The following is a 26,948-nucleotide window of genomic DNA, read 5'->3' as shown; positions in this document are numbered from 1 at the left end:
AGTACTGTTTTTTTTTCTTTCAATTCCCTTGCTGACAGACGTGGATTAGCATCAAGTTACCTCTTAAGAACAGTTAACGTGCGTTGGGAATTTTTTCGAGCCTTCCCTGGCCGTCCGCTGTGTACTGGTATTGCCAACCTGCCGTCATCTCGAAATCGTTTAATCTAAATCTGAACTGATCGTTCACTCACACCAACAATTCTTGATATTTCCTTTACGGGTTTCTTGCCCTTATGCAGACTAATAATTGACGCTATCTGCTCTTTTGTTAAATCTTTCCTCTTGCCCATTGTGGTAAAAAAAAAAAGAAACAACGGGCGTTGTGGCAATAAATAGGGCAATTTCAGAGGGGTAAAACTCATAAATCTTCGTTCACAAAATTTACGCGGGCAACTGGTGAACGTTTTGATTGCTGGCTGACTTGTCCTCGAATCTCCCTTTGCTGCCAGACTTATGATGCCTGCCTCAGCCCCAGCTGGCTGGTGTGGAGGGGTGTGAGACACTTCAGCAAAGATCACATCCCATCAGCCACCTCGCGCATAATGCAATGGAGAGGATTGTAAGTGCGTACATATGAAAACATATTGTCATTTCTCCACATAAGAATATGAAAGCATCACTTATTACTGTTCATATATGTTTTAAATAATACTAATGTAAAACAAAAATTCTACTCGCCAATAGTGGTAAAGTCTAGAACATAAGACAGCCAATGGATGTTGTGTGAGTTTTTACTCATGACAAAGTCATCAGGTTCAACTCTGGCTGAAGCTGTAGGTTCAACTTTGGCTGCAACTGTAGCTTTCCATAAAGATGTCATAGCTGTTGCTGAAACTGTTACTGAACCTGATGTTGTTGCTGAAGCTGCTTATGATGCTGAATTTCGTGGTGTAGCTGAAGTTGATGGTTTAGGCCTTCGAATAATAAAGCTGTCGAAAGAACCTTGTACAGCTGCTTTCTTTTCTCATATGCATTTTTCATGTCCCTGTTAATTTTAATGCTTTGTTTTGTTATTGGATCCACTAAAGAAAATATGTTCATTACTTGCTCCATATAATATCCACAGACCTCTCACCTTTTTCATATTGTTTTAACACATCTAGTTTCTCAGCTGAGCTTATACACTTTCTTTTAGCTTTTGAACCAGCACTACCATCACTTGCTCTCTTGCTCATGTTGAATAGGGATGCAAAATTCCTGTAAGAAACCTGAGAATGTTTTTTTCCAGTTCCTGTTCAGATGCAAGAAAATAAATGGCCTGCCAAGCTCCAACTGTTTATACTAGTGATGGTGGCGCCACCACTCACAAGCCCGGCAGCCTCCGTGCACAAGGCTTTTTTTTTTGGTATAATACATACAGTGGTCCCTCGGTTAACGAACACAATTCGTTTGAGAAGGTCGTTCGTTAACCGAAACCATTGTTTCAATGGGATTTTGGGTATTTGGTTCCAGCTCACCGAAAATTATATACAAACTAAAAATAAATGCAGTAAAGTACACTTACTTTGAGGTTTGCATGTAGAAGGCTCCTGGTTGATGATGATGATGATGGGAATTAGAAGTGGGGGTGGAGGAGAAGGGAGAAGAGAAGGCAGTGGGGTGGAAGAGAAATCACCCCATGCTTCATGCCGCCATTTCACCCATAAAATTTTAAGTTCACTAGGTGTAATTCAATATCATTTTCTTTAAATCAACACTGCACTGCACTATATATTGTCAATATGTAAAATAAATTTCAGAATGACCAATAATTGTACTGTAAAAACGTAAAAATAGTTTATGTTCAAGAGAGTCTCAAGCAAGATGCTTCCTCCACTGAGCAGAGACACAAACTGACGCCATTCTGGGTGAGTCAAGTGGCTGTTTGGCGCGCTAAAAACTAGTTCCCTGTACTTCAATTATGTTAAATAATTGTTAAAATGACTAAAAAAATTTAATATAAGACTTGGAAAATTATTGAATAGTAACGAATTTAAGCCTTAAAACCGATTACTGTGTTGGCGGACTAATACTACAGCTGGTGAGCAGGCGAAAGCAGGCGAAAACATGTTGACACGATTTCGTAAAAATTTCGTCAACCGAATTGAAGATTCTTATGGAAGGTAATTCGTTAACCGAGGGATCACTGTATCGGGATTTAGTTATTATTTATATGAAAGTGTAATTTTATTTTATTTTTTATTCTATTTTTGTCATAAATACGAAGAAAATAATGGTGTAAATTGAATTGGGTCCTAAATTAACCAGGGTCTTAAATACGAATTGTCGTTAGTAGAACCCTCATTATTGGAGGCTTTCCTGTACAAGCAGCTTGATTTTAATGAAGTGCTTCAAATAACTCTTAAGTCTATGTTTTGACAGCATTGCCTCACAAGCATGCAGTATGTCACGTAGGTGACCTTTCCTGTCCCCTGAAGAGGCTGTTGAGATTGCTTTTTTCAATTTTACAAGCTTGATTCAGAAAGTGTCTAATTATAATAATAATTATAATAATAATTAATGGTTTATTGAAATAGCATGGCAGCCGGGAGGCTGAAAATATACAGTTACATAATTGGGGATTGGGTCACTTGATTGACAAATAATATTAAAGTAACATAAGTGATACAAATATGATAAATAATAACTAAGTGGGGAGAAAGTTATACTACAGGGCATTTCAACATAGTGACAGTGATAAAAGGTAAGATTGGCTGGGAGTGAATACTCCGGTTGTGGTGTCGAACAGCAATTTGTGGACCAGGGATCTCGGGTGGAAGTAGGAGCCGGTGTCGAGGATGGTGCAGAAGCTTCTCACCAGATTTGCAGATGAGGTCGTGGTGATGGTCAGAGAGAGCCGAGAGGGTCAGTGTGTTGAGTGCTTCTTGATATGTGGAGTAGGAAGTGGAGAGAATAATCTTGCATGCCCTCTTTTGCACTTTTTCAAGGTGTATCCATTGTGTGGCATTTAGGGAGGAAGACCAAGCAGGGAGGCATAGGTGAGCTTGGGAAGTATGAATGTTGAGTAAACATTGTGGAGCTCGGGCGCACGAACTCCGAGGGATTTGAGTCGGCGGAGGAGGTGGAGACGGAAACTGGAGGATTTGACAACTGTACTGATGTATGTTTTCCAATTTAGTTTATCTACAGTGATGCTGATGAGCTTAGTGGAGTCTACAACCTGGAGTGTGTTGGGGCCCAAAGTAATGGAGGGAGATGGGACAAGGTCAGAGGAGAGGTTGAAGTGCATAACCATGGTCTTGGTATGGTTGATGGTGATGTGGTTGTTGGTGGCACAATTTTGGAGACTGTTCAATAAATCCTGGAGGGCTGTGTAGTTGGGAGCCGAGTTGTTGACACTGCTCCCAATGGTGGAGTTGTCGATATATTTCCAGCGAGCAGGGGTTTCTCTTAAGGCATCATTGATAAGCATAAGGAAGCAGAGCAGTCCCATCTTGGTGCCTTGGGGGACACCACAGGTGAGTGACTGAAAAGTGGAGAGAGCCCCTTGGAAGCGTACAGCTTGGCGTCGGTCACTTAGGAAATCTGTAAGCCATGGTGTAAGACTTCTACGAAACCCGAGGTCAATAGCTTTGTTGATGATTAAATTGTAGTTGACTAGGTCAGATGCTTTGGTGAAGTCATGAAGGCGACAGCCACAGATGTCTTTCGTTCTTCCAGATGGCAGTATATGTAGTCAAGAAAGTTGACAAGACAGTGAGTGGTGGAGGAAGTTTTCATATTGCCAAATTGCTGAGGATCTATGGCGCCTGCAATATCAGCATAGGCCTAGTCAAACCCAAATCTTTCACAGATTAAGCTGGGTATTGGGGTGATTGCAATGGGTCGTAGCTCATTTAAGGATTGTAGGCTGGTTGACTTGGGCACTGGTGACACATACGAGGTCCTCCAGTCAGCTGGGCATCTTGCTTGACTGAGGGAATCATTGATGATGGAACAGAGGGGTTTAGCTAGTTCCTGGGAGAACTCCTTGTAGAGTTATTGGTAAGTCAATGGGGGTGGTGGAGCACTTTAACTTCAGTTTGTCCAGACGTTTTGCTACTTCAAATTCTTCCACTAAGTCAGTGGGAAAGGGGGCTGGTAGGTAAGCAAGGAGACTGGTTGTGTCAAGCTGGGGGAGCGACTGGGATATACAGTAAACCCTCGATAACTCAGCATTTGATAACTCTGAATTTCAAATAACTCGGCATGGCTATGGTCTCGGAATGTATTATAGTATTACTCAGGAAATGCCGAGATATATCAAATTATCTGGGAAAATCTCGTCATATCTGGCCACCTGCATCACCTACCATGCATCTGTGTCACCTACTATACCTCTGTGTCACATACCATGTCACCTACTATACCTCTGTGTCACATACCATGTCACCTACTATGATACTTCATTCTTCACCTACAGTGCTGGTAATTGTTACTTTTTACATTTAGTTATTACTTATACACATATATGGGTAAAAAAAATTTATTGTTGTATTTTTGTAGGAGGGAGAAGTGTGTCTATAAGTCAGAGTTTTGGATAACTCGGCAAGGCCAGAGCCCTATATGTGCTGAGTTATCGCGGGTTTACTGTAGTTGCGAAATGATTGTTTGATTGCTCAGAGTTCTTTAAGCTTACCATACCACTGACTAATGTTGGTCTGCTTCAGGTGTTGCAACGTGGTTGGGTAGTGAGACTTCTCTGCAGTGCGTATTTCGCGGATGACTTGGTTGCGAAGGGACTTGTAGCGGTTGATGTCATTGAGATAAAAGGCGCTGTCTCTCTGTTGCAGAAGTCTTTTGATCCGAGGTGTGATGCAAGTCAGCTGGGTGTGATCTGACGGACTTCTCTGGGAAGAAGTGGTGGTCAGCTTCCGTGGTGGTGTTGGTATAATTTATCCATTTGGTGTCCACGTCATCCACACTAAGTACTTCAGTCCAGGGATGGTGAACTATCTGCTGCTGGAAGAGATGCACTGTAGAGTCAGTAATTGGCCTGTAGGTGTTGATGTGGGGTCTCTGCACTTGGCTGGTAGTGGCAGCTGGAGACCAGAGCACTGATAGGTGTGTGCTACACCAGATAGGAGGCATTGGTTGAGGTGGTTGGTACTGGTCCGCTAAGTCGGTTAAGATAAGGTCAAGGGTATGTTGACCATGTGTGGGGAAGTTCACAACTTGTAATAGTAGCAGCTGGTCCTGGATAACAGAGGTGTTAATATCGTTATAATCCCCACACAGTACTAGCTTGGCATAATGGGTACCTAACTCTGAGGTGGTCTGATAATAGTGTTTCTGGTGGGTGAGCGAGGCGGATGGTATGCCACACAGTATAGGATAGAGGCAGTGTGGCGAGGGGGTGCATGTGGCACAACACGTACCCATAATGCCTCCACATCAGCTGGGACTAAAACGTCCAGGTGTGAAGGGCGTAGTTCATCTTGACAGAAGAGGGCAACGCCCCCTCTGCGTCCATGTGAGCGAAGGTGGTGAAAGAGTTGATATCCCTCAATGTGGCAAGTTTCAGGAACAATTTGCCAAGCTTCACTTATGGCAACAACGTTGGCAGCTACTGATCGGGCTGTGGTGGCCAGTTCATCAAATTTATTAGCTAAGGAAGTGACGTTGGGAGCAGTAAGGAGGGTAGACTACTATATTCAGGGAACTTCAGTGTATTGGTAATGTCTGTCATGAGTAGGTTCTCTGGTTTTCTAGTGGAGTTGATGGTCCTGATGGGCTACTGTTTATGACATCCTTGTCTTTGACTGTGAGCATGGAATATATTCAGTGATTTTAGTCGCGTAATAACACTGCCATCAGGATAGCCGTTCCTACGCTTTAGATTGTACAGGGCTAATCTGGGGCAAGTGACTGGTGGGCATCTGGTGATAATTTTTGTTGTGGACGGATGGAAGTGCTTGTCCGCTGTGGCCATAACTTCAATAGTGGCACTTTGAGGGCCACTGACACTGGTAGATATTTGTTTATTTGTCTAGTTGTAAACACCGCGAGTCACCGACACAGTACCCATGGTATATGTAAACACTGCTGTGATCCTTGTCACTGGCACTTTGAAGGTGACTGACAAAGTCCCCATGGTCTGGTATTACACTGCTGTGAATCACTCTTGTTTTTGTGTTTTAACTTGGAATATGCTACTGGATCACTGTTTGGTAACCAATCATTGCTCTCATCACTTGAATGTCTTGCTGATAAATCCTGGTGTAGTGAGGTTGGTAGGGTGTCGGGATGGAGCAGGGAGAGGGGTGGGGCAAAGCAGACTTGGCCTGGCTGCCAATCGAGAGTGCCTACAGGACACGTCTTGTCTCACTGAGAGCTGACTGATGTGTGTGTTTTTATGAATGTGTTTGTGTGTATTTTTTGTGGATGTTTTTTTGTGTTTGTGTGTGTGTGTAGTGGAAATATTTTCATATAAATAAGAAAGATATTTATATTGTGCAAAAAAAAAAGGGCATTGACAGTGACACTGTTTTCATATGTATTTGCTGAGAACCAGACAACAAAGAGTGGCTTGCAACCATGACACCCCCGCCTGCAAGCAGATAATACTCGAGATGGGAATTGGTGGGAAGACCTGGACGAAATCTGCACATACAGGTGTATCCCGAAAACCGACGTCTTATTGGCCGCTGATTTGCAGAACCAACGATTACATATAGGGGAAATGCCCCCACAAGTTTCATCGATACCCCGGAGATCTGACAATTGGGAGAGGAGTGGCAGAACTGTTTCGTATTTGGGGGACAGTGGCGTGATGATGTGAATTCTTGCCACCAGAAAGCCCTGCACGCTGCCCTGACTCATTCCCGCCATCTTGGCTCTTGTTTACACTTACTATGTTTCTCTGACTTCGTGTTTTTTCGTTATACTTTATTTCCAACTTAGTGTGTTACTCAATCATGCGTAAATGCTCTTGTGCTCAGCTTGATGTGATGTAATAAGGCATAATAAGAGTGGTGATGGACCAACAAAAAGTGGTAGAGACTTGAACTCGCCACCCTAGACCATGTCTACCATCCTCAACACAGGTAAATAAGTCTCAATTTATGCTTCACATTCCTTATTTAATGCTTATTATGCTTGACTTATATGTCTGCTTTATTTTCTTGCTTAACAGTGTGCACAACAGAGATATATCAAGGGATTAATTGCTTCGATAGCTGTTGATTCACTAACCAACTACGGTACTTTTCCTGGTCCCTATATGCATTGGTTATTGGGGTACACCTGTATATACTGTAAAAATAATTGAAATATTCATAAACATAACTGCATTTTTATTACTGTACAAATGAATGTGGAACTCAACTCATTTCTGCATCGACTGGTACAAAGTTTCAGTTGAAAGAGTGGAAAATTATGGAGAATGATGAATAAAACACAAATACAGCTAGACCCCGACTTACGACTGCTTCGACTTACGACCGTCGGGACTTACGACCGTGGCAGTTGTGACATTTTTTTTTTTTTTTTTTCCAATTTTTTTTTCTTCCAAATGACACGCATTTTCTATACCGAAACGTTTCCAGTTAATGTAGTCTCCATGTATAATTAGAATTCAGCTGACTACATTAAAGGTAAGTGCTCAGTCACACTGTATCCATTCCTCATTATTTATTACTTTTACTGTACTGTATTTCATTGTAGATTTTTTATTAATTTTTTTTTTTTTTTTTTATCTATGTCGGACTTATGACCATTTGGACTTACGACCTGGATTTGGGTCCCTAACCCCGTCGTAAGTCTGGGTCTAGCTGTATATGGTACTGTATCATGCTAAAAGACGTAACTTATGAGGTGTTTTGAGTATCCGGCCCCTGGACTTTATCTCATGGTGAAGCTGTCTGTCAGTACTATAGTGGTCTTGTGGACTGAAATATTGAGGCAGGGCAGTAGAGGGATTAGCGAATACAGTGGTCCCTCGGTTAACGAGCACAATCCGTTTCAGCAGGTTGCTCGTTAACCGAAACCATTGTTTCAATGGGTTTTTGGGTAATTGGTTCCAGCTCACCGAAAATTGCCTAAATTCAAAAAAAATGTTAGAAATTTACACTTAGTTTGAGGTGTGTATGTAGAAGGCTCCTGGATGATGATGGTGATGTGGATTTGAAGTGGGAGGTGGAGGAAGAGAAGGAAGTGGAGGTGGAGGAGAAGCATTTTACTGCTTCTTGGAAGGTGAATCACCTTCCTTGAAAATGTCAGGAACCTCTGGACTGACAGATTCTCCACCATGAACATCCTCTCTCCTTCTTGAAGTGGAAGGCTGAGGGATAGCATCTTGTTCCCTCTGCCTTTTATTGAAGAAAGTGTCAATTGTGGTCTGTGGGGCATCTCTCCTCCTCATCATTAACTCATGTTTAAAGAAGGAGACCATTGTGTTCTCAACATGACACAAAGTTAGTTCAGATTTTTTCACATCTGGGTGCTTTGAAGCCAGTTCCCTGAGCTTCTCCCAGTGGTAAATCACATCTTTCAACTCTGTAGTTGACATATGATCATCACTTTCCCTTTCCTCCTCACCACTGTCAGCCTCTAACATCTCATCCAGTTGCTTCAAGTCATCAGGAGTAAGTTCCTCCTCATGAAACATCACAAGCTCTTCGACATCATCCTCTTCCACTTCAAGGCCCAATGACTGACCAATGAACACACTCTCCTGGTCCAACTCTGTGTCATCCTGAAATCCCTCAAAATCATGGACTACTGATGGCCACAGTGCTTTCCATGAAGAATTGAGGGATCTAGTGGAGACTTCTTGCCATGATGACACAATCAATTTTACAGCCTCCAGGATGTTGAATTGTGTCTTCCAGAACTGTGCCAGTGTTAGTTCAGGTGGAAGTTGCCTGATGACACCCCCTAAACATTGGCTGTATGATTGATGTAGTGTTGGGAGGCAAAAACAACACTTTCACAAAGTCAAATTGATACTCCAAAGTTCTGGCAAGTTTGAGGGTCATGACCAGGGGCATTATCCATGAGGAGAAGAGCCTTGAAAGGGAGTTTATTGGTGGTTAGGTAGCTCTTGACAGAATGGCAAAACACCTCAACAGCCCATTCATTAAAGAGCTTTCTTGTCACCCATGCCTTACGGTTGGACTTCCAATAAACTCCAAGCTTTCCTCTTACCACTTTCTGTTGCTTGAACACCCTGGGGTTTTCAGAGTGGTAGACAAGCATAGGCTTCAGTCGGAAATCCCCTGAAGCATTGGCACCAAGCAATAGAGTGAGATGGTCTTTCATGGGCTTATGCCCAGGTAAAGAGGCTTCATCTCTGGTGATGAATGTTCTTTTGGTCATCTTTTTCCAAAACAGCCCAGTTTTGTCCACATTGAACATTTGCTGTGGAAGATAATTTTCTTCTTCCATCAGTTCTTTAAAATCCACTAAAAACTTTGCTGCCCCTTCCTTATCAGCACTAGCAGCCTCACCATGCCTAATAACACTGAAACTGTCACTTCTTTTCTTAAATTTTTCGAACCAGCCTTTGCTGGCCCTAAAATCTTCAAATTCTGTGCCTGAAGAACCAGGTTGATCTGTCTTTAAATGTTTGTAAATCTCCCTGGCTCTTTCACAAATGAATTCAGTAGAAACTGAATTACCTTTCATCTGTTTTTCCCTAATCCAGATGATAAGTAACCTCTCAGCTTCTGCAATTAGGGATCTACCTTTAAACACTGGTAGATTTGTCTCTCACTTTCACTTCTTTAAATTTGTCTTTCTGTGCAAGAATTGTCGACACAGTTGATGTCGACATGCCATATACTTTGCATAGCGCATTTGTTCTAATGCCTTCCTCATGTTTCTTAATAATTTCCTGCTTGGTTTGGATTGAAATTGCTTTTCTTGATCTCTTAGGCCCCATGATGGATTCAAACAATGTCAACACGTGATTTTTAAAGTTTAAACTCGTTGTAAATAAAGAATATTTTCTTTAAAATAACACTGCTCTGCGCTATATATTGTAAATATGTAAAATAAATTTCAAAATGACCAATAATTTGCTTGGAAACACAGAAAAAAGTGTTTAGTTGAAGAGAGTCTCAAGCAAGATGTTACCTCCACTGAAAACACAGAGAGACTAATGCTTGTTTGGTGTGTTAACAGGCTGGATGGCACTCCAGAAACTAGTTTCTTTATCTTCAGTTATCTTCAATACAGTCGGCCCTTCACATACGCGGGTTTAGCATTCACGGATTCGCAAATACGCGGATTGCCCCGCCGGAGGAATATTCTGTACATTGAAGTACATTCAAATCCCGCGCGACACCTAACACTGCATACCGCCCACTCCCGCTACCTCACACACACACACACAGCGCGTCATCACCCCACCCTGCGTCACCCCACCCCGCGCTCCCTCACTCAGTCAGTCTCGCTGTAACCACGCTTGTGTTGACATCAGCATTGTAGTTGCAAAAATATTACATTTCCGTGAATGTATTATATCAACCACAGTATGAATAGAATATCACTAATATAACAGTATTTTAACCGAAAACTATTAAAAAAAACGAGTAACATATCTTGAACATCGGAAGGTTAGGTAAAGTCTTTTGTTTTCATGTAGTTTATCCTAATTTGCATTGAAATACATTGTTTCAGCAAAACCACTATTTATTTCTGAGAATATGGAAATGTAATATTTTTGCTGAAATGATGTACGTATTACAGTGGAATTTTGACGAAAGCAATGACTTTCGCTTTCTTTCGTTCAAAAGATGTTACCGTAATCGCTTTTCGAATGGTTTTCAGCTAAAAAACTGTTGTATTACAATAATATTCTATCCTAATTCACTTGTGATGCAACAGTTTTTCAACTGAAAACCATTCGAAAAGCGATTACGGTAACATCTTTTGAACGAAAGAAAGCGAAAGTCATTGTTGTCGTCATGATTTTATCCCACTTTCCACTGTAATACGTACGTCATTTCAGCAAAAATATTACATTTCCGTGAATGTAGTATATCAAGCACAGTATGAATAGAATATCATTGTAATATAACAGTATTTTAACCGAAAACTATTAAAAAAACGAGTAACATCTCTTGAACATCGGAAGGTTCGGTTAAGTCTTTTGTTTTCGTCATGTATTTTATCCTATTTTACATTGAAATACATCACGTTTCAGCAAAACTACTATTTATTTCTGAGAATATATTCATTCAGGTGCAGTTTAGGTAAAATATACATGTGATGTAACAGTTTTTTTACTGAGAACGATTCGAAAAACACGTCCCCTCTAGCCCTGTTCAAGGAGAAGACTGGGAGGAGCTGTTTGGTGCTGAAGACGATGACAAGGAAAATGATTTTGATGGATTTTAATGAAAATATTCAGAAATATGGTATCGTAGTATTTATTCAAGTGAATTAGGATAGAATATTATTGTAATACAACAGTAGTGACGATGTGGAGGAGGCGGAGGGATAGAGCGGGAAGGAGTTGTGACGCTGGAGGCGGGAGCAGGGACGAGTGGAGATGCCAGCCAGTACATTACGGGTGTACAGTATTAATTGTTTTTATAGCTCTTTTTGCATTTTAATATTAAATACTGTACATTACGTTTCAACAAAACTGCATTTTGTTTATACTTTGTATGTACTCTTCTGTGAGCTGGAAACAATTACCCAATATCCCATTGAAACAATGGATAGGTTAATGAAATTTTTGGCTGATGGACAACTATGTGAATGAATTGTGTTCATTAACCGAGGGACCACTGCACAGTGATACCTCCATTAGCCGGAACAATTGGTGCAGAGTACTTTCGGGAATGAGAACTTTCCGGGTAACGAAACAACTCTCTCAAAGCTAAAAAAAAAAAATCCCTCATCCCCGAAATTTTCCAGGTAATGGAAAAATTTTCTCAGATGTTCCAGAAATTGCCCATTATATCATCTCGCGAACCCAGAAAAAATCCCTCATCCCCGGAATTTTCCAAGTAACGGAAAATTTTTCTCAGAATTTCCAGAAAATGCGCCTGATTTTTTTCTCTCAAATCCGGAAAAACTCTCCCATCCCTGGAATAATACGGGTATCGGGAAAATTTTCTCAGAAATTTCCAGAAAATGTGCCCCTTGGAAAATCTTTCCCAAAGTCGGAATTTTCCGGAAAATTCCGACATTGGGAAGGATTTTCCAAGAAAATTAAAATTCCGGCTATCGGAGAGTTACGGGTTTGAGGGATTCCAGCTAACGGAGATATTACTGTATATCTAGATTAGTTGAACTGTATGTTATATTAAATGTTCCACATACTGTGGACTACAGTAACCATGGAAGTGGAGGAGTTGCCATATAGGAATGCATTATATGTTTGGTAGAATTAGTGGATATAGTAAAGGTATAAGATTATTTTGCAACCGAATTTTGAATCTGTATTTGTATTGCTACTTCACTTTGGGCTAATGCCACTTTATGTCATTCTTTGTTCGTATTGGAAAATATACCATGCTGCTCCGAAACATCTGATTAGCTCCACAGTTTCGCATGCCGTCATAATGGAACCCGGCCCAACGACGATTTACCATACATTTGATAATTCCGGAAAGTCTGGTACAGTGGGGTATGCTATAATGAATGGATTCTACTACGAATATTCCTATAACGAACGGTTTTACCTATAAAATTGAGAATGCTATAACGAACGAAACTCCTACAACGAACATTATTTTTTTTTTTTTTTTTTTACTAATTTATTGTTTTTTGTTACAAGTATTATTGATATTCTTTATTTCAGGGGTTTAGATGCATATTTATGCACTTTTTTACAATTGTATATTATATTTTTCAGTGTTAAGTGGTTGTATTTGGGGGCCTGGATCAGATTAATCCTATAACGAACGAATGCTATAACGAACAAGGTTCTAGAACCAATTAGATTCGTTATAGCATACCCCCCTGTACTAGGTTTCGCTTCAGAGTGACAATCACTTGTTTTGAGCACGTGTGGCCGAACCCATACACGCTCAGGGCTACCAATGCGAGGAATGCTTCAGGGGCCCTTTTGAAACACTTTGATTGTCATGTCAGTTTTTTTCGTGCAGGAATTGTAACGGCAGTTTTTTTATCGATTACATAGAAGGAACACATTAGTTGATTTAAAGATCTCATTGGTGAGAACACTGTATGGGGTTTGCAGGGTTGTGTAGTAGTAAAATGTTGGGCAAAATTTTCATTAGCTTTTAAGTAATGTATACACATCAAAGAGTCATAGACCTTTACAGAAACTTATTAAAGACTTGTAGACAAGAACTACCTTACCACTCGCTGATGGCAGATCTCCTGGCCATCACTGCTTGAACACAGCCTAGATAAACATAGAATGATGATAGATGCTCTTAAGAACATTTAGCTATTAAACGTTTTCTAGGAATATATCCCAGATCCCAGTAACATTTTAGATCATATTTATTCCTTTTTGGTCATTTGGAAATGAAATTAGTTCTAGTTTAAAAAAATTTATGTTTGGGAGGAGTGTAGTGACAACCAGACATATATGTTTGGGAGGAGTGTAGTGACAACCAGACATATATGTTTGGGAGGAGTGTAGTGACAACCAGACATATATGTTTGGGAGGAGTGTAGTGACAACCAGACATATATGTTTGGGAGGAGTGTAGTGACAACCAGACATATATGTTTGGGAGGAGTGTAGTGACAACCCAGACATATATGTTTGGGAGGAGTGTAGTGACAACCAGACATATATGTTTGTGAGGAGTGTAGTGACAACCAGACATATATGTTTGGGAGGAGTGTAGTGACAACCAGACATATATGTTTGGGAGGAGTGTAGTGACAACCAGACATATATGTTTGGGAGGAGTGTAGTGACAACCAGACATATATGTTTGGGAGGAGTGTAGTGACAACCAGACATATATGTTTGGGAGGAGTGTAGTGACAACCAGACATACAGTACTGTATATGACTTTAGGAACCTTTGTAAGTCATATCTTTATTGTTAGTCATGCACAGTACATGTTGAGCCACTTGGTGTCTTATTATTCATTGTAGTGTGTACAGTACTGTATTAAGTATCAGAAGTAAAAGCATGGCACCTAGTTAGAAAAGTTTACCATCTTGGACATGTATCACAATAGCAACAGCCTCAATGTGGAAGAAATTGCAATTGTTCACATTTTTTGTGATGAATTTAACTAGTGTGATATAGTGCGGCATTATGCATATATGCAATACCCCCATGTCGAAGTCTCTTTTGGTTCATATTAAAAGAGTTAGTTAGAATTTTGTTTGTTTGTTAATGATTTTGATTTATTTAAATGTCTGTTTTTATTCTATACTGCATATCTTTTAAATAAATTTTGCATGGTTATAAATAGAAACATTAACCATGAAAAACAGTTTGATTACAGTTCCATAAGGCTCCAGTGATTGTGAGATACATACAGTATAAAGGAGATGTTTTTTTATTACCTGTTCAAAAATTTAATGGAGGTCAGAACAGATGTCACAGTTCCCCTCTGATATAAGTTAAATGGCCTCAACTAAAACTGTGTGTCCAACATAATGACTGCTTTGTGGTCTTGTCCTTCAAGTATTGTACTAGTATAAGAGCATTGCATGTGTTGTGTTGCAGTGGTGGGCACGGTTCCGCTAATTAGCGAAGCTAACTTTCTCGTTAGCGGATTAGCGTTTTAGCTAACTTTGGAAACCATTAGCTTCCGCTAAATTTAGTTCTGCTAGCTTTAAGTCCGCTAACAAAATTTATACATGTTTGTTCCTGTCTGTTGTAAGTGTGTGACGCCACGACGCGTGTCTCCAACATCCAGTCAGGCACTCTTGGTTGACTGCGTGTTAGTACGTGTAAACATGACAAGACTTGATTTGTTGACCCCGCGCTGCAGCAGCTGAGCAGCATTGTGTAATTCCGCAGTTCTGAGTTCAGTTCACTTACGACGTTGTCACGTTACAGACAGTCTAAGCAGTCTTTCAGTGTCAGCGATAGCAGCGTACGTTATCGCTTATTGTTATGGACGGTGAAGACGTTTTTGTTCCGCCTGACGATGCTGGGACAGGTGGGCCTGTTGACAGTGTTGAGGAGCCTGCAGTGGCTGTGAGTGAGGATTTTTTTGTGTCAATATATTTGGTTATGCTAAGTACTGCATAAGTTCATAACCATGATGTCATCCAAGGAGTACGCCAAACAAAATTTTCTAAAAACTTACTTTTTATGAAAGTTTAGAGTTTTCTGTTTATTTACATGACTAAGACCAACAATAAGTTACATAAAAATGCACTGGTATAATGTGTGTGTGGTTGGTATTGCATCTTTACATGAATAATGAATTAGGCCGATAGGTTGTATGAGAATGCAAATTAATTATTTGTGAAATTGTGTACAGTGTTCACCTTGATAAGTTGATCATCATCTGATCTTGGCATGCTATATCTTTTTAGAAAGCTCTATGTCTAAGCTACAAGACAACATAGGAAAATTTCACCTCTAGGTCTGTTTTTAAGGGTTTTAGAGCGCCCCCCCCCCAAAAAAAAGCTAAATTCTTATGATAAAAGTTAGCGGTTAGCGTTAGCTTCCGCTAATTTTGTTAGCTGTTTATCGGTTTAGCGTTAGCAAAGTTAACTTTTTAGTTAGCAGATTAGCGGTTAGCGAAGCTAACTTTTTGTTTAGCTGTGCCCACCACTGTTGTGTTGTAAGTGACAGCTAGAACTGATAACATTTATTTTTCATGCAGTGTGACTTAGTGTCCACGAGCCACTGCTGCACATTGGGAAACATAACAGTGACCCATATTATAAGTGGGTCACCCTTCAAGTCACTACTGTCATATTTTACCTAATTTTTTGCTGCCTATTGTCTGCTTATGTGATGTGATGTGATGTGACATTGAGTACATACAGTACAAGTTTTAAGTATTTCTGTTTTGCTCTTGTGTAAAACTTGCTTTACTGGTGTACTTTAACAAATACTGTAACACCTGTAACTTATTCATTTAATTTTTTCCTTAGGTTCATGAATTTTATGATTAATGTGAATGAAATATTAACAGTATTATGGCGATACAGGCACTCAGTGAACAGTTAAGTGCTTGGTGTGTACAGCTTGGCTATTTGAATTAGTACATAACCTTTTTTTATATAGGATTTACATTGCATCGTCTTAACCCTTTAGTGACAATTGCATGACCGCCCGGATGATAGATTTTCGGGATTTGAAAAATTTAAATTTTTCTGATGTAAGAAGTTTAAGAACATTTTGAGTTTAATATCTTGTTATTTAAAATCATCCAATTTATTGTACTTAGGTTTTTTAGCAAAACCTTTTGATTTATTGAAGAAAATTAAAAAGATGTAAGAGACTACAAATGTGTGACAAGGTTCTGGATCTTTATGATAATATTCGGCATAATTCTTATGATCAGTGATTAATGCACTTGTTTAATATTTTAAAATGTGCATCTCAGGCATATTTGTGTGTATATTAGTCTGGCTGGGGACCCATATAACCCTACAAAATTGTTTAGATGCGGAAGGGAAGACTTACAAGACAACAGGTGCGCGAGTCATCCTGGCGGGCATTACACAACAGTTGCGTGAATTGTCTCTGAAGGGTTAAAGGGAAGTGAAACTTGGATTCTTTTTCTCATTAATATCAATAAGAATGTTTTTATCTAAATGGTTAAGAAATTGTAGCTTCAATATACTGTAGTTGTAAACCTTATACAGTATTAGGTCTTGAGACTTAAGCAGACAGTTTCCTTCCAGATTGGGTTAAGAATATGTTGTTATAATAAATTACTAAGCCTCTTGTATATCTAAATATAGTTCACTTGAGCTCTCGCATTGTATAGTTTGATATGGTTATATTATTTAGTTACAATGATGTTTAACTTGGGAAATAATGACAGTAGGTGTTGGCTGGTTTGGTTGGAGGTTGTAATAATGTTGATGTAATACTTACGATCTTTAATTTTTTGCCACTTCCTTGTTTTTTACATTTTTTGAGAAGGACTTTTTTATTTATAATGTCTTAACAGATATGTGTAAATTTTGTGTGGGTTATATAGTTCGTCTTGTTCACTGTAAAAGAAACACCCATTCTCTGACATTTATTGGGAGTCAACTAAGTCACTAATGAAAAACAAATAACTGGGAACATTTTATTACATAGTGTAGCACATTTTTTGTACTGAATTATTCTGTTTATTTGTCAGTCCCATGTATTATGCAGACATTGTAGGATAACTTTATATTTTGTAAGGCAAATGAGCATCAATGAACTAACAATTTTAGTCTTAATTGTGGGTCACTGCAGAACTGGAAATCTAAGGTTGGTGAGAAATAAAGAATTATTTCAGGCCTCAGAATAGTAAAATAGGAGTTTGATCAGTTGACACCAAGACTTACCAGGCCACTACACAGTTGAACATCCTTCACTGTGTAGCACTGGTATGTGTTGTCACCTTGTTGAGTACTTTCCTGAGGTGTTGACCGTTATGGTTTATTCTGGCGTGGTGTGGCGGCGTGCCCGTGGTGTGGATTGTGTCGTGTAGCGCACCTGGTGGGCGGGCGCAGGGCCACTTGGACGGGCACCAGGCGCAGGCTGGAATTGGAGGGTGAGGAGGAGGAGGAAATGGAGGGCATTGAGGAGGAAGTGGAGGAGGGGAGGCTTCCATCATTTCGGGGGGATTGGGCTGGCCCGCCCCCTGCGCTAGAAGCCCTCAAAGCTAGGTATCGTGCAGCAGTGGGGGCAAGGGGTAGCCCAACTCCTCAACACACTTCCCCCTCCCCACCCACCACTGCCACAACCACCACCACCACAACCACCACCACTGTCCACACCAGTAAGTTTGCACCATGCTCAGCCACTCTCGTCTGACCACACTCTCTCACTCTGGTTATGGCTACCCTGCAACAGACATTGGCAAAGAGTTTGTCTCATAAGGCAATGGCACAAAGTATGTTAGGTTGTTGTTTGGGGTGTTCTTGGTTCTTTAATAAGTTTGTCATAATTTTCTTCTATTGATCTTCAATGCACCCTTAGAACTCCTGGGGTATTCAGTATTATTCACATTCTTAGAAATCACCTTGACTGAATTCAACTCAAGAGTCAGCTTGTTCCAAAATACTTGAGGTCATGAAGGAAATGGTTGTTTTGGATCTGTGTACATATGCAACAAGTCCTCATTTATGATGTGTTTCACAGTTAAGGTGATTCCTTGCTAAGGGTGAGGAGTTGTGGTCATTTTGGATCTTATCAAGTTCATTATGCACTTTTTTCTTCCGGTGGTGCTGGTGGTTTTTGCGGTAAAACCTGTCGTAATCAGTGCGCTTTGATCCCTCAGTTGCTTGTGTTGATGGTGGTGTGTATGTCACCTAGAGTCACACATTCATTAGCATGTAACTAATAACAAGGAGCATCCCAGGTAGCATATTATACTCTTAATTATTGCCATATTAGTGTTGACAAACCAATGTATCATAAAAAATCATTAAGAGATAATACTTGGGCTTCTCCTTCCCTTGTGGTGCTGGTGGTTACTGCAGTGATTGATGCGTTTTGCTACTTGAGTTGCAAGCATTTGCTCGTATATGCTTGAGCTTGGCATGAACTTGGTACAAGACATCAACGCTGCACATATAAGAATAGATTTTGATTCTTTTATGTGCTTGTTCCGTAGTGGATATTACTTCATATTTACTTTTTCTTTTATCAGGAGGTAAACTTGTACATTTTTTCTTTGTATTACTTCTATCCTTTTTTTCCAGATTTTACTATACACATTTGTACAGCTTTTTTTTTCCCTCAAATCTACACTCTATTGTTAGTGTGTATAGTATGACCATTTGGGAAAATTATTAAGCAATATACTGTATTCTACGTTTTTTTTTTTTTTTTATCGTAAATGCCTTTTTATCATAAGTTTTTTATTTGTTTTTTAATTCTTTGACACTTTTATAATTACTTGCAGGTATTAATCCACCTATTTTTTCCACTGAACAAGTGTATTCCAGCCATATGACTTCTTAAGATGGAACCTATGTACCTATTGTAATTTATCAGTGATATGAAGTTCCAGAAAGGTAGTGATATGAATACACTTCCTGTAGAAGAAGGGCTTTTAAGAGCTACCCAGTCAGCGTCATACTTCATAATTTCCAGTTGGATTGGGGAATATGACATGATTTTTCTGAGGTGAAAATAAACTTCAATACTTCAGTCTTGTTGTACATGATAGGTTTATGGTTGACACTGTAATGGGCAGGCATGATTGGGGTAGTGAGCTCTGGTCTAGCAGTACTTGATTAGCACCTCCCACTTTACTGTTTGTAGTGATGCCGGCAGGTGCTGAGGCAATAGAGCTGCTACTGTAGTCCAGTAATCTTGCCTTGTGCTCCCATTATCTGCCATATGCTGGAGTAAATAAGCTGTACAGTACAGTATAGTTATCATAAATGCTAAGAGTAAACATTGACATTTCTGTATTTTACTTCCAGCTGGTGTTTTGGGGTTTGGTCCAGGCTCCCGTCGAGCATATGTTGGAGGGCCGGGGGGAGAGGAGGATGCATTGGAGGGTCTCGGGGAATTAGCGCAGCTGACAGTGACCAATGAGGCTGATGCTACTTATGATGTAAGTGTGTAAGCTTCTCCACTTCAGAGCTATAGTGCATGGCTAATTTGCAGCTGGCCATAGTTATATAATATACAGTACACAAAACCTCCAAAAATTCATGTGTTTAGTATTTGTGGATTGATTATATATATGGTTAAAAAAGATACTTAGATTTATATATATGCTGATGTACTTGATTATCTGCAGCTCTCAAAGTGCACTACAGCACCACAAAACTGAAATACTTGCATCAGTGTGGAGGCAAAGGATATTAACTTTTCCCAAGTTGGCCTTTTACTTTATACTCAATTACCATAGTGAATTGATATTGTAAATAATAAAAGTTAAATGCAACAATGTATCTGAGGGAGTGGAGCAGTTGGCTTGTGTTGGTGGACTCTGGAGAGGTATGCTCTTGCTTTCCCTCTTTGCTTACAGTGTGAACTCTTCATGACCTCCTAGTATCACTTTGTTCTTTCATGTTTATTGTTCTAGCAGAATTATAGTGAAATATTGCTTTTATATACAGTGATATCCCCATTAGCTGGAATAATTGATGCTGGGCATTTCCAGGTTTGAGAGATTTCTGGGTATGGAGACAAATTTTCTCATCACTTGAAAAAATTGCACATCCCCGGAATTTTTCCGGGTAGTTCAGTAAGTTTTCCTAGAATCTATACTGTACTATGCATCTCTCATGGACAGACACGATCCCATTACATTTAGGCTACCATCACGAGTGAAAATAATTACCACTAGTGAAAAGTGAATAAATTTTTATCCACTGCATCTATTCTAGTTGTGGTCGAAAGATGATTTTGTACCAGAGTGTAGGGGCGGGAAATCATTATTGTCACTGCTGTCACCATTTTGTAGGGGGATAAAATTGTTGTTCACCATTTTGAAGGGGGGGGGGACTATTTCTTTTACTGTACCTTTCTTTTATTTCTTATTTATTGTTTCTTCTCTGTTTCTTCTTTATTTCTTTGTTTTTTTTCTACTTTAATTTCTCTTTATTTCAGTTTCTTACTTATTTGTTTATTTCCTCTTACTTAATTTTATTCTCAGATTTACTAAGTTATATTGTGTTTTGTGGGTTAACCTGGGAGAACCACATTTTTCTCTATTCTTACACACTCGTGTAATTACTGTACTTACATATTACAGCTGCCACCACCCAGGCTTTCTTTAGAACCTAACATCAACATTGAACCACTCAATTAAAGTGGTAGCATGGCGAGGGCTAGGGCTCGTGGATTCAGGATATCTCATGGTATCAAGATATGGTGACAACAAAGGTGATACTGCAGGATATTGATAACCCAACATACAATAAAGATGGTTTATTTAAAATGAAGTTGAGTACCTGAACACTTTAACAGAACATACACTCCTTGGGGTTCACTCAAGACTTGACCAAATTTATGTTAACACTGTTACAAATTCCAAAGATCACTTGGCATTACTTCCACGTCAGCCACAAATATTCATGTCAACAGGACCAATGCTCAGTCAAAAGTACTAAGGTTACTGGTGACATTCTATTACAGTGACACACACAACTAGGACTGGTCGCCTGCACTTCAATTACATTACTACTTATTAACACTCCAAGATTGTTCTTGTACAGTATTATTAATTTTCTACACACTTGGGAATACAGGTTACTCTGGCACACAGTTATCACGACTCCATGAGTCAGTGATGCAATCTTACCTCTTGTCTCGTCTCTATCACTTTTATACTTTTTTACACTCCTCAAATCACAGGATACACCGGTATTCATTTACTAGGTGGAAGTCAAATACCTGAGACAACAAGTACGGATACATACAAAATGTTACCACACCACAGTCTTATGCCAATAATGCTATTTGTATTCAAAACAAGTTGGACATTTACTTTCCATGACACTGCGGCTAGGTTTCCCCTTGTCCTGGGTTCAACCCATGCTTGCTGGACACAGCCGCACCCGTAGGCCTACGACTCTCGTCGGCCACCCTCAACTCAAGATCTTAATGCCTGTGAATTAAACACATCATATCGGCCACTGGCCACCACCACCTGGCAGCTCCAGCGACCCACACAGTGCCTGTTGGGCGGGAGAGCAGCAGCTAGAATGGATGAAGTAAAAAATGTAACAACGCATGTCTGGCAAAGGAACACATGGATCACTCAACACAGAAGACACTCAGTTACATTACATTATCATTTGGCACATAGGACGTTCAACTATGTTAAACATGAACACTGATATGTTCAACAAAGTTCAATTGCGTTAAATTCACTAAACATGGCATTGTGAGGCACTATGTACAGTAAGATCTTGTATTTCATGAGTAATATAGACAGGAAAAATTTGCTTCAAATTAAAATTCGCCAAACGCAAATACAGTATAGTCTGCATTTACGCAGTTTTTGTTTACGCGTTTGGTCATTTACGCGGTGCCTTGCCAGAATGAAAATGCTTTAATTACGCGGTAAATTTGATCATTTACGCGGCGAGCGGCTGGAGAGGTCCAAACCGCCGCGCCATTTTTTACCCACGCTGTCCAGTCTTGACCATAGGCGGGAAGCGGTGCGGTGAGTGGTGCACATTAGGCCGCTCTTACGTTATCGCTGATAACGTATCGGACTGTGATTGGGCCACACATCCTTACCTCCCTCCGCCGCTAGCTGTGATTGGTCTAATGTAACATGACGTGTTCTGCCACCAGAGGGAAGAAGTCGCTGACCTAGCCGGGCCTGTCTCATTGTTCTCAGTCCGCGTATACAGTTCTCTCTTGTGCCCGCTATTCACCTCACAACGGCTTCTGCGGGGCTCCCACCACCAGAGAAAAACCTTGAATTACCTGGACCAAACCATGATAATGTGAAGGAAATCATCGAGTTGGGGGTGAAAATTTAGCTCATCCTTGACAACGACCCAGACAAGCATCGGTATGAAGTGTCTAATAACCTTCTGTCGAAAGTTATGGAGCCGTATATCCAGATCTATCTCGACAACATCAATGCTAGTCGTCAACTTAGTATTGAGGACTTTCTCGCCCGCAACTCACCACAACCACAGCCAGCCCAAGTCAGTGATAGTGATATTGACAGTTCGGATATGGACTTTGAGGGGTTTGTCTTGGAGGCCCTGCAAACCTCTGTGAGTAGTGAAAGTGGTTCACCGGAGGGCAACTAATCTGCCCTCTGCCTCGGAACCAGCCGCCATCCATGTGTGCCGACCCAGCTTTTCTACTAACGTAAGTGTTAAAAAACCTAATATTATTGATATTTCTCTTAATTATTAATTGTGTGTGCATATCATCATAAAATTAAGATGTTATTTTTACTACAATGTACGTATTGTGTCAGAAAAAGTGGAGTTTGGGGGTCTGCCTAGTCTATTTCAATTAATCTTCTATTCTGTTATTTCATTTACGCGTTTCTCGTTTTACGCGGGCCTCCACGGGTGCAATTGACCGCGTAAATGCAGACTATACTATACATAAACTACAGCTGCTCCTCGACTTAAGACGGGGTTAGGGACCCAAATCCAGGTCGTAAGTCGAATTGGTCGTAAGTCAAAAATGCTTAAATAATACATAGAAAATCTAAATGGGTGTCTCTTTTTCTTCTCAGCACCACAAAACTCTCACTTTTCAGCATGCCAACCATTTTAAAGTGAATTACAAACGAAAATTTTGTCATTACACAGCTCAATCACTAACGTCGGAACTCAAAAATACGTAATTTGACAAAATTTTGGTTTAGACTGGCCACTCTACATCAACTTCTGATTTTCCCATTTATAACCTCCAAATGCTACAAATTCGGCCTTTATTGACTTGATTATGCTTTCCGGAAACTAGCTTTTAGGCCCTCCTCAAGTAATTTAATCACACTCTGCTTATCCTGCATCGAGTACTTGGCAAACTTAACTCCTATATGATAGTCCCGCTTCTCCTTTTACTTATTTGACCGCTTAGGTGGGTTTGTCCCACCCCCACCAGCACCAGTAGGACCCCCAGTAGAGGTAGAGGCCATTATCTTGACTTGAAAGGTGGCAGCACCACCTAAAAAGCATACAATAACAGCCCGGGCGGTCGCTAAGATGGCACGGGCTACAACGCGATAGTTGCGTTCTTGTAAACCTCTTTTACGTTCACCACCGGCCATTCAATCACCAGACCGCTTCTTGGAAACATACTTGTCACCTTGTCTTTCCGTATTCATCGCTAACACAACAAAACTGGAGAAAACAGCAGGGCTGTGGAGTCGGAGTCGGAGTCGGAGGAAATTTCAGCTTGTGGAGTCGGAGTCGGAGTTGGTAAAATTGTCCAGACTCCGACTCCGACTGAAGCTATTCTGTTCCTAAGAACAAATATATGAACTCAGGCATATTCATTGCAGTGATTCCACTGATCCCACTAATTTTCTTAAATTATTAAAAGAATTTATTTCCATTTTATAAGCATTATTATGAATTTATTGTAGCAGGCACAGTATAGCACTATAATTTTGGACGATAGTCTCTTCTTTACCATTTGAAATTTTGAATTATATCAAATTTTGTTTCGTTGAAAACTGCACAGAGGCTCTCAGCTACAAAACAATTAGCTACAACCTGTTTTTGGTGAGATTAAGGCAAATTTAATTTAATAACTTAATCATGTAAGGTTTATCCATTTTCCTTAATAAGGTATTCATTTCTTTAATGTACATAAATATATAACTTTACTTTAAAAGGAATTGTAGGATCATCATTTAGATCCACATCAGATTATGAGCTTAAACAAAATTCATATGCTGAGATCGAACTTTTAGATATACATGTAAATGGTGTTTTCTAGTTAATATATTGAATTCTTAATAAATTTATTTTTCTTTTGATTGAAACTTTGAAAGTCAAGCCTATCATCTTTTTGTAGTTCTTAAATATCGTCCAGATCATTAATAAAGCTGTAGCAGTATAGCCACGGTGTTTTACTTTTTACCTACGCAGGTTACAACATACAAATTACAATTAGGATGGTAGAAATAGTTGTTACAAATAGGCCAAGGAGTCGGAGTCGGAGTCGGAAGCATAAAAATTTGAGAAGTCGGAGTCGGAGTCGGAGTCGAAGGTTTTGTCTTCGACTCCACAGCCCTGGAAAACAGCGTATGTCACGGTGTAATTGACAAACTGCGCGATTTAACTGATCACATGATGTAAACAGAGAGCGCTGGTGTAAACCGTTATTAGTCCTAACTACGAAACATTCTTTTTACTTATTCTTTTCATGCAGTATTTATGGGTAACAGCTGAATTTGCACCAAAAATACAAAAAACAATAAACGAAATTTACAGAGTACCTCTCAAAAAACTCTTCACAAACAAAAGACACGAATCAATTGAACATGTGATGTCGAACGTGAACTGTAAACATTGCATAACCCCGCACCACGCTTAAAATGTTGAGGATGGAATCGCGCTATAGCCAACATTCGTAGTCAAAAGTTCGTGTTTTACAAACCGTTCCCCTATTTATCATTCGCGTTGACAAAACACGCGTTGTAGCAGAAATGACTGTAACTGGTATGAGGGCTGTGACGTCATTAAAGACGGTGGCCAGCATTCAGCTGGATGGATCTCGTGAAATTCATGATATTTTACGCCAAATATAAGACTTGGTTACATTTGGTAGTGCTCGTGAAATTCAAAAACGCAAAATGAAATCGCGCAAAATATGAGATCGTACTGTATATATCTGTTAGGGGGGAGAGCAACAGTCAGAATGGGCTCTTCAAACTGCATGCTCTCTTTTTATGCCCCTTGAGTTACACCAGATACTCCATCCATTGTTCTCAGGTTGTGAAAATTAGGCTATGAGCTTATCTTAATTTTCTAAGATTAACTTTTATAATCTAATCAGTGTTCAAGCTTTGCACTGCAAGCATTAAATTAATGTCCTGTACTTAGGATGGCAATACATGTGAGCGGAGATTCTGACCACATCGTCCGCCCTACCACGAGTATTTTATGACACTTCAAAGCTTTCTTACAGTTGACAGTGTCTGCTCTCATGATTAATGAGTTTCTTAAATACAAAATGATGATAATTTCAATACATTTATCAGATTCTCTGATGATTGTGAATCAAATCAATGTAATTTTAGTTTCAAATTATCTTGTAACTACACGAGAGACAAATTAATCCCAGCTGGCGGCTTGGCCCACAAAACACATTGTCTCAACACCATTTACACTACATGTAAAGATCAATGAAGCTTTCAACATATACCCAATACATCTTGAATGCTTCAGCTTGCTGTAGGTATATCTGACTTATGGGCAATCCTACAGCTTACATCGTACTTTAAGTTTACTTTACAGAAGGCCACTTCACGAAGAAAGAGAAATACTAGCCATGCAATTGTGACCATGACAAGAGTGATCTTGAATAAACTATCTACAAGACTGTATCAATTAAAGATCCTTTGACGTGATATAATGATGGGGACTCCATTCTTTTATGAAAAACATAAGAAATATTTATGCAGTGGTCCCTCAATTGACGAACTTTCGGATAACGAATTAGCTCCCATAAGGATTTTCAGTTCCATTAACGAACAAAACTTTGATCAACGACAGCCTTACAAGAAACACGCTTTGTTGTGCAAATCAGCTGATCGGCTAGTCCGTCAATACAGTAATTGGTTCTATGTTTCCAGTGGAGTAGATATTAACAAATTTGTGCTCTTGAATATTTTTGCATTTTTTATACGGTGGTCACTCGGTAAACGAACTGTTCGATTAACAAAATTTTGGTTAACGAATTACCTCCCATAAGGATTTTCAATTCGGTTAACGAACACAACTTCGATAAACAAAATCCTTACGACAAGCATGCTTTGTTGTGAGCATCAGCTGATGAGCTGATGGGCTAGTCTGCCAATTCAGTAATCTGTTCTGTTTCATTCGTTTCCAGTGGAGTAAATATCCAGAAAATTGCGCTCTTTAATATTTGTGCATTTTTCATAATAAAATTATTGGTCATTCTAAAGTTTAGCCATCCAAGCACTATCTACATAAAGTTTTTCAACTATTATTTTTGGCTCGATATATGTAACTTTATTCATTTATTGAAACTCATTTACATGTACACACTGTCCTCAGGGCAAAGCTGTACATGTAATCAAAATAATGTACAAAATGATTACTAAAATTTTTGTCTAGTGCAAACTATCGCATGTTTACGTTCAAATTAATCACTATCTTATAAGAATTCCAGCAATGTAAATTATATTCTCCCTAGTCACTTCTATGACATTTTATAAAACAAAAACTTGATCTAAAGGACATAAGTAAACAAATAAATACTTCACTAG

The 26,948-nt window shown here is 39.6% G+C and overlaps 1 protein-coding gene across 1 annotated transcript in view; it reads left to right on the top strand.

Annotated features, from left to right (window-relative positions):
• The window catches only part of LOC121862404 (striatin-3-like), a 154,844-nt gene that overhangs the window by 73,496 nt on the left and 54,400 nt on the right, over positions 1-26,948 (top strand). The window contains 1 exon segment of the mRNA XM_042360669.1: positions 19,477-19,610. Within this exon segment, the coding sequence (XP_042216603.1) occupies positions 19,477-19,610 (134 nt within the window).

This window comes from Homarus americanus, unplaced genomic scaffold (assembly GCF_018991925.1).
Source record: "Homarus americanus isolate GMGI-L3 unplaced genomic scaffold, GMGI_Hamer_2.0 scaffold31037, whole genome shotgun sequence".
NCBI classification, from domain to species: domain Eukaryota; kingdom Metazoa; phylum Arthropoda; class Malacostraca; order Decapoda; family Nephropidae; genus Homarus; species Homarus americanus.
This window is presented reverse-complemented; position numbering and strand designations above follow the sequence as displayed.